This window comes from Balaenoptera physalus, assembly GCF_965194825.1.
Source record: "Balaenoptera physalus genome assembly, chromosome: 17".
NCBI classification, from domain to species: domain Eukaryota; kingdom Metazoa; phylum Chordata; class Mammalia; order Artiodactyla; family Balaenopteridae; genus Balaenoptera; species Balaenoptera physalus.
The window spans coordinates 73,213,040-73,227,273 of record NC_138895.1 but is presented as its reverse complement, the minus strand read 5'-3'; the positions used below and the strand labels follow the sequence as shown (position 1 = coordinate 73,227,273).

The 14,234-nt window shown below is 48.4% G+C and overlaps 1 protein-coding gene across 10 annotated transcripts in view; it reads right to left on the bottom strand.

The window, feature by feature from the left end:
• LOC309647105 (uncharacterized protein) overlaps positions 1–14,234 on the bottom strand; it is a 408,982-nt gene that overhangs the window by 378,127 nt on the left and 16,621 nt on the right. Inside the window, exon 2 of one of the 10 annotated variants that reach the window (XM_082434104.1) lies at positions 704–1,451. The exons of 8 other annotated variants lie outside the window; for them this stretch is intronic. In XM_082434104.1, coding sequence (XP_082290230.1) covers positions 1,401–1,451 — 51 coding nt within the window. In that variant the 3' untranslated portion in view covers positions 704–1,400. Of the gene's footprint in view, positions 1–703; positions 1,452–12,841; positions 13,719–14,234 lie in introns of those variants that run through there. One more of the 10 variants, XM_082434102.1, reaches the window with a different exon arrangement.

Here is a 14,234-nt window from a genome sequence, read left to right as displayed (position 1 = left end):
ACAAATGCTTCTTTGTGCTTGACCTTCAGTGCCTGCTTATGAGACCCACAAGAAAGGCAGACCCATCACTGGTATATTAACCCAGCAGTTAACCCCCCAGGCTGTGGCGGCGCCTCATTGCCTGGGTTCAAATCGCAGCTCTGCCTTTTATTACCTGGGTGACCTTGGAGCAAGTTAGTCAACTTCTCTGTGCCTCATGTTCGTCATCTGTAAGATGGGGATGGTGATAACAGTACTTAGAACATAGGGCTGTTACGAGGATGAGATGAGTTAATTGACAGAAAGCACTTAGAATTGCACCTGGCACGTGGTAAACACTCTATAAATAAAAGCTATTATTATTACTGTTATCACTGGAGTCAGGTCTTGTTTTGATCCCATATGGTTTGAGCTGAGTCACTTGCTTTAATTCCTCAGTAGTCCTCCAAATGACAAACCTTCAAACTACATGGCCCCAATACTTTCTGAGTACAGGCCCACTATGGACATCTGTCTACAGCCTCCCGAGACAACTGCTTTGGAAAGGACCACCCACCGTCTCCAGGCAAATTATGACGCAATACATAGTTATAGACACATTGTATGTATATACATATTATTAATATATTTTATATTAATATATTTTAAAATATTAATTACATATATACATATATGTGTGTGTATATATACATATATATGTGTGTGTATATATACATATATATGTGTGTGTATATATATATATGTGTGTGTATATATATAATATTACATCTGATATCCACAACCCCACCTAAAACAAAGTCAAGGAAGCAATACATGGACCCATCACATCTGGCAGCCCCACACTTAACGAATGCTGGGACCCAGTGTGAATCCTGGCTATGAGCAAGTCCCTCCCCTGGGCCACCCTCACCTGTAAAGTAGAGATTCTCATCCCACCGCCTCATAGGATAACTCTGTAGTAGACAAAACCAAAGTAAAAGGAAGGATCATTTTGCCCAGCACACAAGAGGGGCTCAACCAATATTAGTTCTCTTTTCCTCTTTAATAAAACAAAATGCTTGACATGGAAAACTCAGGAAATTTTACAGGAATAATATAAAGTTATCCGCAGCCTCCTAAAAACAATCAATCAAGGGAATTTTTCAAAAAGTCCATTTTCCAAGAGCAATGGTTCATGAAGCCATGATGAAGTTTCTAAACTTCCCCTTAATTTCCGGTTTAAAAAAAAAAAAAAAAAATGTGCTTAAATGATAAAATGTCAGCAGCTGAGGTGTGTCCACCCTCAACCTTTTTTGATTCTTTCCAGGTTAAAGGTGTTGTTTGAAGCCCAGTCCTTCACCAGCAAGGCCTGGGCCAGATGGAAGGTGAGCCCAGCCTCTTCTCTCCCACCTGCTGGCCCCAGCCAGATGGCATCTCCTTAGTCAGCTCATCCATGGCTCGCCTGTGGGTACTGGGTGGTAATGATGGCCGCCCTGGGGAGAAGGGCGTTTGTCAGTCGTGAAATGGAACAAGACCCCAGAGAGCTCTGGCATTTGCCAGGCAAACAGTAACTCAGCCTCGGGAGCCCTGGCTTCTGGCCCCATGGACTTGAGTCCACTTGAGTCCATACTGTCCGGTGTGGGACAGGCTAGTGAATGCTAAGTGTAACGTGAACCAGCCATGTCCACCTACCCCTCCAGCTAGAGGACTGCATTGCATCACCTGGCATGGAAGCTTTGTAAAAAGGGAGCAAGTGAGAGGACCATCTCCTCTCTCTCCCCTGCCTCATCACAGCCTCCCTAAACATGGTGCAGGAGTTAACTGTGGAGACCCTGCAGCCGTGGTGCCCAGGTTCGAAGCCAGGCTCCCCTGCTTACTGTCTGGGAAACAAGTTTCTTAACCTCTCTGTGTTAAGTCTTCTCCTCTGTAAAATGGACACTTAATGTACATAAAGTAGTGCCTGACACAGTGCAAGCGCTCAGTAAGTTCTCATTATTTTATGATTAGCAATTAGCATTTTTCCTTCCATATCCAGCCTCTAGAACTGTCTAGTTCTGGTCCGCTCCAGTGGGGACATCCCATTTTCTTCCACAATGAAGGAATTCAAATGCAGTCCCTCAAAAGTTCAGACCACATGGTTCAGCCTTGACCTGACCCTCTATAATCTGCACTCAAGCATTCGTTCATTTTTCATTCGTGCAAGAATATTTATTAACCACACGCTAAGCGTCAAACAGCAGAGAGAACAAGAAGGTCAAAGTCACAGCTTCTACCCTCTAGTGGAGGAGACACATCAAAATCAAGAAGCAAAATAAATCAGTAAAAGTTGTTTGAAGACTGTGATTGGTGCCATGACGAACATCAGCATCTGGTGATTCAGAACAACGGAGCTTGGGGAAGGGGCCTGTGAGGTGGAGCGGTCTAAGCAGGTGACCGAAGTGGAGATGAGGAGGAAACAGCCTTTCAAAGAGCTGGGGGAAGAGCGTTCCAGGAAGAGGGACCAGCGAGTGCTGTGTCCTGTGGCACGTAGAGTCGGGTGTCAGGGAACTAGCAAGAGACCGGGGTGGGAGGGCAACTAGACGAGGCTGGGTGATGGGCAGGGCCGCTCAGGGCTTCCTAAGAGTGAGGGGTTGCCAGGGGGAGGCTGGGGAGGGTTCAAGCAGCGACATGACACGACTCTGCCTGCTCAGACGTGTAGAATGGGCTGTAAGGGGGCCACGGTGGAAGCAGGGGGACCAGTCAGGTAATAAACTGCATACGGGCAGTGGAAGATAAAGGTGGCCTGCACTGGGGCGGGTAGCGTAGCATCAGAGGCAGAAAGGAGGGGACTTTGGAGGGAGAATGCTCCCTCAAGATGGGACATGAGATCCTTAACTTCGGCGTTCCCTGTGAGCTGGTAAGCCATCCGACGCTCGGGGCTCACCCTAGAGCCCTGCGTGCGGGGCCCAGCCACCTGGGTTGTAACAAGCCCTCCAGGTGGTTCTGATGCCCACTCAAGTTTGAGAAGCCCTGGATGGGAAGACTGATAACATTAACAAACATGCAGGTGTGTCCCCAGGGGAACGCCTTCCTTTCCCTCTAGGGCCAGGCAAACCCCAAGCCCGGTGGCCAAGATACTGAGATCCTCAAGGTGGTTTCTAGAAAATAATTTGTCCACAGGGTCGATGTCTAGCTACCCCAGCTGGGGCCAGTCCTGGCCAGGCCGGAGGGCGTGGGAGGGACTGGGCCGAGCAAGCAGAAGGGAGCTGGCATGAGCCGGTCAGCGGGGCCAGAGCAGAGGGCAGCCGGGCCAGGAAAGGCTCCAACTCCCCCGCAGCCACTGCCATGGCGGCCGCATTCCAGTCCCAGGAGAAGAATGCGGGCAACGTCTCAGAGTCCCAGGCCAGGGTCGTCCTGAGGTACAAAGGACGACGGAATGCCTGCTGCTTGACCAAAAGTGACCTACGGAATCTGGCTGAATCCCTCAACAAGCCTTGTAGCCCTCGCGCACTTATGCCCTGGGGCTCAGCAGGGCCCAGGGGACTGTGAGCAACTAGCAGGTAACAGAGTCTCACAGGCTCTGAGGCCACAAAAACAACTCCCTTCGGGGGCCCTGGGGTCAGACTTCTCTCGCAGATGCTAAAGCATTCCATTTTCTCCTCCGTCCTCTCAACCTCAGTGGCATTAATCATCCAAGATGACGCGGCGAGGCAGAGACCAGGGCCCAGGGCGGCCAAGGGAACAGACAGGGAATCACAGAATGCAGCCTCTTCTCTCCACTTGCGTGGTCACCACCCTGAGCAGGCCACCATCGCCGTCGCCTGGAATGAAACAAATGTGGTCTCCCCAGCTCCAGGGCCAGCTGCCTCATCCTGTCCCGCCTCGTCTCCAACCACCAATCCTGCCACCGCCCCCCACCATCAGCTTCTGCCGTGTGGCCGTCCTTCTGTTCCCCAAGTAGCCAGGCTTGCTCCCATCTTATTTGAGGACTATCTCTCCAGACCTCTGATAAGGGACAACCCTAAAAATACCAAATGCTGTCATCTGCCAAAACATTATCTGCCATAATATGCAAGGCATCTCCACTGGGTTCCATAATGCCCCCCCACCCCCAAAATTCATATGTCCTCAGAATCTCAGAAGGTGACCTTATTTGGAAAGGGTCTTTGCAGAGTAATCTGTTAAGGTGAGGCCACATTGGATTAGGGTGGGCCCTAAATCCAGTGACTGGCATCCTTATAAGAAGAGGAAAGAACACAGAGACACACACAGGGAGGAAGCCGTGTGAAGATGGAGGCAGAGACTGGAGTGACGCAGCCACTAGCCAAGGAACTCCAAGAATTGCCAGCAACCACCAGAAGCTAGAAGAGGCAAGGGAAGATGCTTCCCCAGGGCCTTTGGAGAGAGCGCGGCCCTGCCGATACCTTGATTTGGGGCTTCTGGCCTTCAGAACTGTCAGAGAATAAATGTCCGTTGTAAGCCACCCGGTTTGTGGTAAGGTCTTAAGGCAGCCCTAGGAAACTAACGCAGCATCTTATAAATATTCTCTCCAGTCCCTGCCCCAACTCTGCAAAGGCAGAACTCTCATTCTCACCCTCCAGGTGGGAAGCAGATGACGCTTGCTCAAGTTCACACAGCCAGTAAGTGGCAGAGCTGAGATCCAACCCCAGTCTGACCCCAGAAAAACGGGTGCTTTACACTGGGCTGAGGGGTCACCCTCTTTTTATAGAACGGATGCTAAAAACGGAGGCCTGCGAAGCAACACCTGAATGAATGTCCTGCTTCCTTAAAGGCCTCTGGAAGCTTTTCTGTCAGAAAGGGTTTCTGGGAAGCTCTGGGTACCAGGGAGAGAGGAACTGGCTACCAACTGCTTCTAAGAACAAACAAAGGCAGATGGAGGCTTAATTCTGAAGTTGTAACATAAATTTTTTTGTCGCTGAGACCATCCCATCTCATGTACATATATGTGTGTATGTATACACACACACACACACATACACACATTTAAAAGGTTTCAGGATATGCAATATGCAGTAATTATTTTTTTGCTCGTCAGAGAGTCCTTTGTAGTCCCTGGCCTGAATCATTATTATTATACTTGGCTCAGATGCTAACAAGCTTACCTTCTGAACAAGCATTCTGGGCAAAAGATCCAAAAATCTTTAACTGGTTGAGGCGCAGAACTTGGAAGGGCATCTGGCGTGTAATTATTTTTACCAGGAAAAAAATAGCCCATCTTGTCAGCCTTCCATTTCGAGCTGAGACAAATTGGCCACAAGCACATACAGAAAAGGGTGGGTTTGCTGGGCCGTGCAGGCATCATTCTCACACTAATTCTCCGAGCCTCATCAAGATGAATGCAATCATTCACACTCTACGGACGGACTGTCCTTAATGTCCCCCTCTCCCCACGTTTCAAGGGAAACTTGGCCTATCTGGGCTCCCAAAACCACCATGAGAGGTTTCATGCAAGTTTTCTAAAGCTTCTGTGAAAACAGAGCTTGTTTTCTTTATCATTTAAATTGCAAAGTACACCCCTGGCTGAGGAGAAACACAAACACCGCAAGGCCTGTGCCGCCACACAGAAGGGAGGCAAAGCCAGATGGCTTCACTGTCCCGGCGGAAAAGTAAAAGCAGTGGAGGCTACTGCTTCTCCTTCTTCTTCTCCTTCTCCTCCTCCTTCTCCTCCTACTTCTTCTTCTTCTCAATAATAAGTCTTACCCAGCATCTTACAAGAATCTCTCCCTCAGGAATGTCACATCCACCCTGGACCTCAGTTTCCCTCATCTGTAAAACAAGGAGCTAGACAAACATTCAGAAGCCCCTGGCCTGAGGTGTCCACTGAGAAGGAAGAGAGGAAAAGGCTGGCTCTGCCCCGCTCTGCTGAAACGTGCCTAGGTGTGAATGGCCCCAGAGCACCGGCACTTCTCAGTAAGGGTCTCCTCTCTTAGGAAGTGGATCATCCAAGTAGTGAGAGGCTACACCACTGCCCTGCCCACCTCCGACACTGGGATCAACAGGGCTATTTTCAACTTAGATGGAAAAATAAAAAGTGGACCTAGAAATGCTTTCGTGTTTCCTGAATTGGTCATCGGGCAGGAAAAAAAAGCTGCTCACCATTGGACTAGATGACCTCCAAAAACAACAATGAGCCTAGCGGGCGGGGCTCAACAGATGTGACAACAAAGGGGCTGGGGGAATGAGGGAGGGGCTTCAGGCTGGGGTGGAGGGGAGATCAAAGGCTTTGGGGAGGGAGGAAGATAGGGGATTTTCAGCATTCTGCTTCTGCTTCTGCCCCACTGACGCCACAGAGCAAGACGCTCCTTCGGGACTCAACTCAAATAACCCCTGAGATGCACAGTCTGGGGCGGGCAGGGGAATCCACCCTACATGCCAGAAAGAAAAGGGAAAAGAAACTTTTCCAAGGAGCTGCCAGCTCCACGCATGGGGCCTGAGGGAGCAGCTCAACCCTGCCGTGCAAGCAGAGAGGCCCTGCAATTCCTGGAACAGAGCTCGGTTCAAAGGAGGGTAGGGAACAGGATACACAGACTTCTCCTTCCATGCTGGGAGGCGGCGGGGCAGGACAGGCTGGGCAGGAGGAAGCCAAGGCCTCCAGCCTCAGGCCTGCTCGGTCAGGCCCGGGGCTCCCCCCACACACAGGCCACCCCAGAGGATGGACCAGAGGGGTGGTCAGCCGCGTGGGGGGGCGGGGGGCGGGCGGTTGTCTAGGACTCAGGTTGGCAGATTCTGGAAGGCAGAAAGGGAGGCCAGCCACCACGGGGCGGGAGACAGTCTGTGTGAGTGGAGGAAAGCCCTCTGGCCTGGGATTCAGGGGACGTGGGCTCAGATGGACAGCTATGAAACAGATTCTCTAAAACTCCTAGGGCTTCTTATTAACGCATTAGGAAGCAGGATGGCATTCAAAGACCTTTTACTACCCAGTGGTCTTTTAAGAACTTGTTTCTTATTGATTGAAGAACTGATACACGCAACTGGTAAAAACTTCCAACGAGTTGAAAAGACTCAGAGGGTCAATGCTAAGCTTCCCTCCTGCCCCCGATGCGCCTCCTCAGAAGCAGGCACTACTACCATTTTTTGGTGCATCCTTCATGACCTAATCCAAGCGTGTGTGTGTGTGTGTGTGTGTGTGTGTGTGTGTGTGTGTGTGTGTGTGTGTGTGTGTGTGTGTGTGTGTCTGAGAGACAGAGAGAGAGAGGTCTTCCTCTTAAACACAAATGGAAACAGAGAGGAAATTCCAAAAGAACAACTCACCATCTGGAGCCTGACTTTGCCATCCACCAAATGACAAACCTGGACGGTTGCCTCCTGACCTGGAATAGTCCAAACTACCAACCCACCTGCCACGAGCCATGGGCAACCAGCTTGAGGAGCTAACCTGCAGCTTGGTTAGACCCAACTCTGGGGGACTCTCAGGTCTGCTGGAGTGCACTGGTAACTAACTAGTAACTAGTAAACTAACCTTTACTGAGCACTCCCTAGGGCCAGGCACTGAGCCAATCAAGTTACAGGCCCCATCTCGTCCCACCTTCCAACCACCTCAGGAGGTAAGGACTGGTATTATTATTCCCATTTCATAGGGTTAAAAAAAAAAAAAAAACCCTAAGGTCCAAGAAGCAAAGCGACTTGTCCAAGGTCACGTAGCTGGTAAGTGGTAGGTAGCTAGGATGCAAATGCACTTCTCTCCTGTTCATCGTTTTGGGGGACACACATAACAGGGGGAGAGCTGCAGGCAATGTGACATAGGTATTTATCCCCAGTGAGGCTGGCTGACTGCAAGGAACACACAACCAGCCAAATGTGTAAGAGGCAGAACCTAAACCCTTCGGTTTTGCATCCAAGACCCATGCTTTGGTTATCACTAAAGCAGCCTGAAAACAGAATAGGGTAGGGCCCTCCTTAGCAGTCGGAATTATATTAGCTAGTTTCACCCTCCAGCAATCCTAAAGTGGGTGTCATAATCTACCCTTAATTGATGAAAAAACAAGGTTGATGGAAGCTGAGTGACCTTCCAAAGTTCTCTTAGGTGAGACTGACAGTGATTGGTACTCAGGCTCAGGCCAGAATTCTTTCCTCTCAGCCACAGCAAACCGCAGGGCATAACCTTCACTGCAGGCCTACGAAGCTGCTCCCATCTCCCAAGCAGCAAAGTGTGGCATTTAAGGGAAACCCAAAATCATAATGAGAAGCAATGACAAACACTAAAGAGCTATCCCCTTCCCCTCAACAAGACCCACGTCTTGCTCAGAAACCCAACTTCACAAGAAAGCAACTCCCTGAAGGGGAAATGTCAGTCATCATTTTGTAGCTGCAGTTTGGCAAAACCAAATGGGAAAGCGACCTAACAATATGCATCAAGAAACTTTGACTTTGTCATTCGACTTCTAGAAATCTATCCTAAAGAAATCCGAAAGATGGAAGTAGCTTCATTTGCACATGTGCACACCTACATACACACACCTGCATACACACACACACAGACACACACACACAAACATGCATCTCAGCACTACTGTGAAAGAAAATTACAGGGAAATATTCTTAATACTCAGAATTACAGGTAAAATTGGGAAAATGACAAACTGTCCTTGCAACGGGATGTTACAACGTTATGTTGCCTGAAAAATGATACTTAAAAACCTGCTTTTAACACCATGTGGAAATACTTCTATTACATTAAGCGAAAAATCCAATAAAAGTGTCAACATTAGATGATCTCACACTCAAAAGAAATACACACAGAAAAAAGAAAGGAAATGCAGCAAAATGTGTTAACGTTATTTTCTTCCTTATACTCTTTAACATTTCCCAATCTTTCTATAAGACAAATCATCCCTATAAAAATAAGCATTATTTGAAAGAAATGATGGCCCATGCTCCTAGATAAAATGAGCAAGAGGTGTAATTGGAGATGGAGAGAAGAATTTGCTTTCCTTTTCAGAGTATGCTCCTAACAAGTTACATGGTCCTGCAAAAGAAGGGAGCCAGTGTAGAGATTGACGGGGGAATCCAGTAAGAAGTGGCTCAAGCCCAGAAGAGCCGTGGAGAGCAGAGAAGAGGAGTCCAGGAACCACCTACACCACAGCAGGTCCGCAGGAACCAGACACTGGGGAGCAGGGCGCAGGGGGGTTCCCAAGGGAGTGACCTGAGAAAGGGGAGCGGGGGGGCGCGTGTTGCGAAGCCGACTGAGAGTTCAAAAAGCAGCTGCTCTCAGGATAAAGCCAAGTGGTTCAAGAGAAGGAGGCAATTTCAAATCCCAGGACAGAGACTGCTCCAGACAGGACACCTGGGCATCTACCGCTCTGATGTAAGGGGAAGGCCATTTAGAGGCGTGATGGCACAAACACTGTTTACCAGTGTTGCAACTTTTAGAATGAATCCTGCAGATAAAGCACAGAAGTCTGAATTATGGGCGTATTCACTGCAGAACTCGGAAGCCTGCCGTCCGTGTCACGGTCTAGCTCGGCGCTGTCCGATAGAAATACAAGGCAAGACACATAAGTAATTTAAAATTTTCTAGTAGCCACGTTAATAAATCCCAGAAAGAAAGAGGTAAAATTAGTTTTAATCATGTATTTTTATTTAACCTAATATATCTAAATCTTATCACTTCAACATGTAATCAATAGGAACACTTATTAAAGATATTTTACATTATCTGTTTTGTACTAAGACTTAGAAATCTGACGCACATTTTACACTTACAGCACATTTCAATTCGGACTTTTCCGCATTTCAAGTGCTCAGTAGCCACACACCAGTGACCATACTGGCCAGCACAGGTCCAGCGATAGCTTGAACAAGTCCTAACCTCTCTGGCCTCTATATTTGTATGTTAAAAACAAGGATGGACTTAATCTCTGTCTTCTTTCATTGTCAACTACAGTTCAACAAGCTTGCATAGATTGTAAGAGTTAATGTTTACACAGCCCCTTTCAGATGATACCAAACAATGCTTCCTCTAGTTCTTAAAAAGTGCTTCGGAAACTAGAGGCTCAGAGTGGTCGTCGGCTCAGCTGAAAGTCACACAGCCAGCGTGAACCAGAACTCAGGCCTCCTGCCTACAAATCCAGTTCACTTATCTTCACTTACCGTTCCCACTCTAGCAAATGGGTCCCTTCTTCCCTCCCTCCTCTGGGGACCACAGGCAAGTTGTTGAAATTTAATGAGCCATTCTGCGCAGCAACTTTTAAAGAGATCCAATCATGCATCCTTCTCGCTTCCTGGGCAGAGGAACATCTGGAAATTTAAACCACTCAACAGCTGGAAGATATTCTCATCCTTAAGAAGCATAATTCATTACGCCAACAATGAAAACCAGACTGTCAGTCTGGTGGGTGGGGTGCGACTTTACAGCTATCAGTTTCTTGGCTGGGAGGGAGTGTGTTTGCCCTGGGTCCCCTGGCCTCTAGAGTAAATGCAATGAGCCTGCTGCTAATCCTCTCGTGCTGATGAAGTCCCAAGCACCAGAGGGAAGATGGTCCAAGGGACATCTGTCTTCTGATCCCGCCTCTGCCACTTCAGCTCACCTTGGGGGGCTTCCCCCCAATGCTGTGCAATCCGGGGACCGTTAATAAACTTCTCTCAATGCCCCCAAGCTCTTCCTCATCTCACATTTCAATCAACGACCTGGAGCCCTGAGGAAAAGATGACCTCAAGGCAGGAGAGCAAACCAGTTAGACCAACAGATCTGAAAAGCAGGCTACCTGGCTTCAAATCTTGGCTCTGGCCCTGCTACTTAGTAGCTGTTACCTTGGATAGTCACCTTTCTGCCTCAGCTTTCCCATCTGTAAAATGGGGAAATTAATATCGACAGCATAGACTGTTGTCAGGATTAAATACACAGATTAGATATAGAGGCAGAGTCCTCAGAACAGAGGCAGGTAAACAGGTGGAGCTATTTACATGAGAGCCGGAACAGAGGCAGGTAAACAGGTGGAGCTATTTACGTGAGAGCCGACAGGCTTCGGCAGATGAGAAAATCAAGGGAGGAAGTGATCAGCGTCATCCTGCAGAGACAGTAGGACTGGACTCCAAAGCTAGAAATTTAAGAAAGGAAGCAACACGTATCAATGTGCTTTTCAAACTGGAAAGTACTCAACACCTTTGCTCAGTCAGCCCACATTTCCTGACCCCCTGGAGGCCAGAGGCCCAGCTCTCGTGTGCCTACGCGGGGCTCATAACCAGTGCTTACTGAGCACCTACTACATGCCAGTTCTGGAGGAAGCCATTAATGTACAAAATCCCATTCAACGCTCACAACAAAGTATCTAGTCGGTACTACTTATGTTCTAATTTTACAGATGAGGAAACTGAGACTCAAGAGGGTAACTTCTCCAGGGAGATCCGAGACTTTTGAAGGCAGGTGGATCTCAAACCGATGCTGTGCAAACGAGAAAACCGCGCTCTTATCCATTAAGCTGTTTTCCTATGCTTCTCACGCAGGTGAGCGATTATTTGTGGCTTTGGGTGGCCCTCTGCTACCAAGTATCAGAATGATTCAAAACACAAGGCAGAGCCCCCGGTTGCAAAAAGCCCAGGCTCTGGATCTAAGCCATAAATGAATGAATAAATCTTGCTGATGAAACAGGTCCCTCTCCTGGAAGAGGGACCTGCTTGCCCTCCTCTCATAATTTGTGCCTAAAGGCTGGAATGCGAGGCAGGCGGCAGCGCAGGACTGATGTGGCTACATTTTCCTCGTGGAGGCTTACAGGCCAGGTGAGACCTCTTGGGAGCCCATTCTCTTCCGCTGCAATCAGTTTATCTGTTTCGGAAAGGTTTATCCTGGCTGGGGGTGCCTAAGCTGAAGGCCACTGTAAACACTGGAGGAGGTGCCCGGCATTCCTACATTCCACACAGAAAAGCTTGGGAAGCATGGATGGGAAGAGGGGGAAATCCCGCCTGGGCAGGCCAAGATCACCTGGCAGAGGGCAGCGATCCAGCTGGACTGAGAACCTGCCTGGAATCCTGGGCCCACACGGAGGGGAAGGTAAACTGGACCAGGGTTGTTTCATGACCATTCTGGGCATCAGTTACTACCCCAGCATCAGTCTGGGGTGGGTGTAAGAGATCCTTAACCGCCAACAGGGAACAATGCTAACAGCAGGGAGGGCTTATTCAGTGTCTGTTATCACCCCACCCCAGGTGAGTTCATCACGTTGCACGTTGCTCGCACTATCTCATTTAAAACTTCAAAATGATGCGGGGCCTTTTGTCCTCCGTTCCCAGCTGAGGAAACAGGCGGAGAGGAGTTAAGTTCATTGCACAATGAACTAAGTAACAGAATGAGGCAAAGGCAAGAGTGAACCCGCGGCCATCCCATTCCAGGAACTGCGCTGTTCACCATCACACCAACAGCATTTCTTTTCAGATTACTGATGAGGGTCAACAGTCCTCAGCCGAAGACATCCCTTCTGATTTTGAAAGTCTATGATCCCAGGAAAATCCAAAAGCAGCCTTGGGTCCTACCACCTTAGCCAGAAACTCTGGCCCTTGTGACCAGGCATACAAGAACGCTCACAGCAGGTCTGTTTGTGTGTGGCGGAAAAAAATTAAAAGAAAAAAAAAAGCTGCCAACAACTCACATGTCTTTGGAGAACCGATAAATAAACTGTGGTCTGTTCACACAGTGGAACAGATGACGGCAGTGAGAAACAGACCACATCCACGTGGACTTATCAACATATGCTGAGTAGAAATGCAAGCTGCATACGGTATGGAATTTTGTAAAGGTCCAAAGGAAGAAAAGTAACATCATATTTAGGGAGAAAAATATAGGAAAAAAATTTTAAGCAAGGACATAATAAACACCAAAATTCAGGATAACTATTGGCTCAGGGGGAGCATACTAGGGGGTGGTAGTTGGGAGAGACCAGAAAAAAGACGCAATTCATTATGGGTCACACCCTAAGCAGGGTGGGGGACTCACGGGAGTTCGTTTCCTATGATGCTCATGACGCCATCTCCTTTTGTAGAGATCAAGAGAATATCATGGACTAACTGCTGAAACTACACAAAATTCGCTCCCCAAATGATTAGAAAATGTTTGCTAATCATTTGTTTTGTGGGAGGCACAACTCCCAAAGAGGACTTTGAAAGTGACGTGGCAAGTCGGAATGTCCATGGTGGGTGCACTATGATCCCAGCTATGCTGCTGATGGCTGCATTAGTGAGTCTCTACCAGGTTCCAGATTGCTGGGTCCTCCCCTCCACTGCTGGGAAATGGGGTAAGAGCATCCAGCTGGTAGAGATGCCGAGAAGATGAACAAGATAAGACACATAAGAGCTGAACTGAGACAGCAAGCCAGGGTAAGCACTGGCCATGGGAATCCAAAGGATGGAGACTCGGAGCAGTACAGTGAGTGGTCAGGACACGTGCTCTGCCACTTCTGGCTGGATGGCCCTGGCTAAGCTTGGCACAATTGTCTGCACCTCGCACCAAAAGCACAGACAACAAAAGGAAAAATAAATAAGTTGGACTTCATCAAAATTAAAAACCCCTGTGCATCAAAGGACACTTTCAAGAGAGTGAAAACAACAACCCACAGAACAAGAGAGAATATTTGCAAATCATCTACCTGAAAAGGGATTTATATCCAGAAAATATGAAGAACTCTACAACTCAACAACAACAAAACACCCATTTCTCCAAAGAAGATATACAAGTGGCCAGTAAGCATATAAAAAGATGCTCAGGGAATTCCCTGGCGGTCCAGTGGTTAAGTGGTTAGGACTTGGCACTTGCACTGCTGGGGCCCGAGGAGCTGCCAAAAAAAAAAAAAGGATGCTCAACATCATTAGGGAAATGCAAATCACAACCACTACGAGATACCACTTACATACATACTATTATAAAATTAAAGAACAAACAGAATAGCAAGTGTACCAACAGAATGTAACAAGTGTTGGCAAGGATGCGGAGATCTGGGAATCCTTGTGCATGGTTGGTGGGAATATAAAAGGGTGCAGCTGCTGTGGAAAACGGTATGCAGTTTCCTATCTGTCAAATGTAGATCATAGGGGCTTCCCTGGTGGCGCAGTGGTTGAGAATCTGCCTGCCAATGCAGGGGACACGGGTTCGAGCCCTGGTCTGGGAAGATCCCACATGCCGCGGAGCAACTGGGCCCATGAGCCACAACTACTGAGCCTGCGTCTGGAGCCTGTGCTCCGCAACAAGAGAGGCCGCGATAGTGAGAGGCCCGCGCACCGTGATGAAGAGTGGCCCCCACTCGCCGCAACTGGAGAAAGCCCTCACACAGAAACGAAGACCCAACACAGCC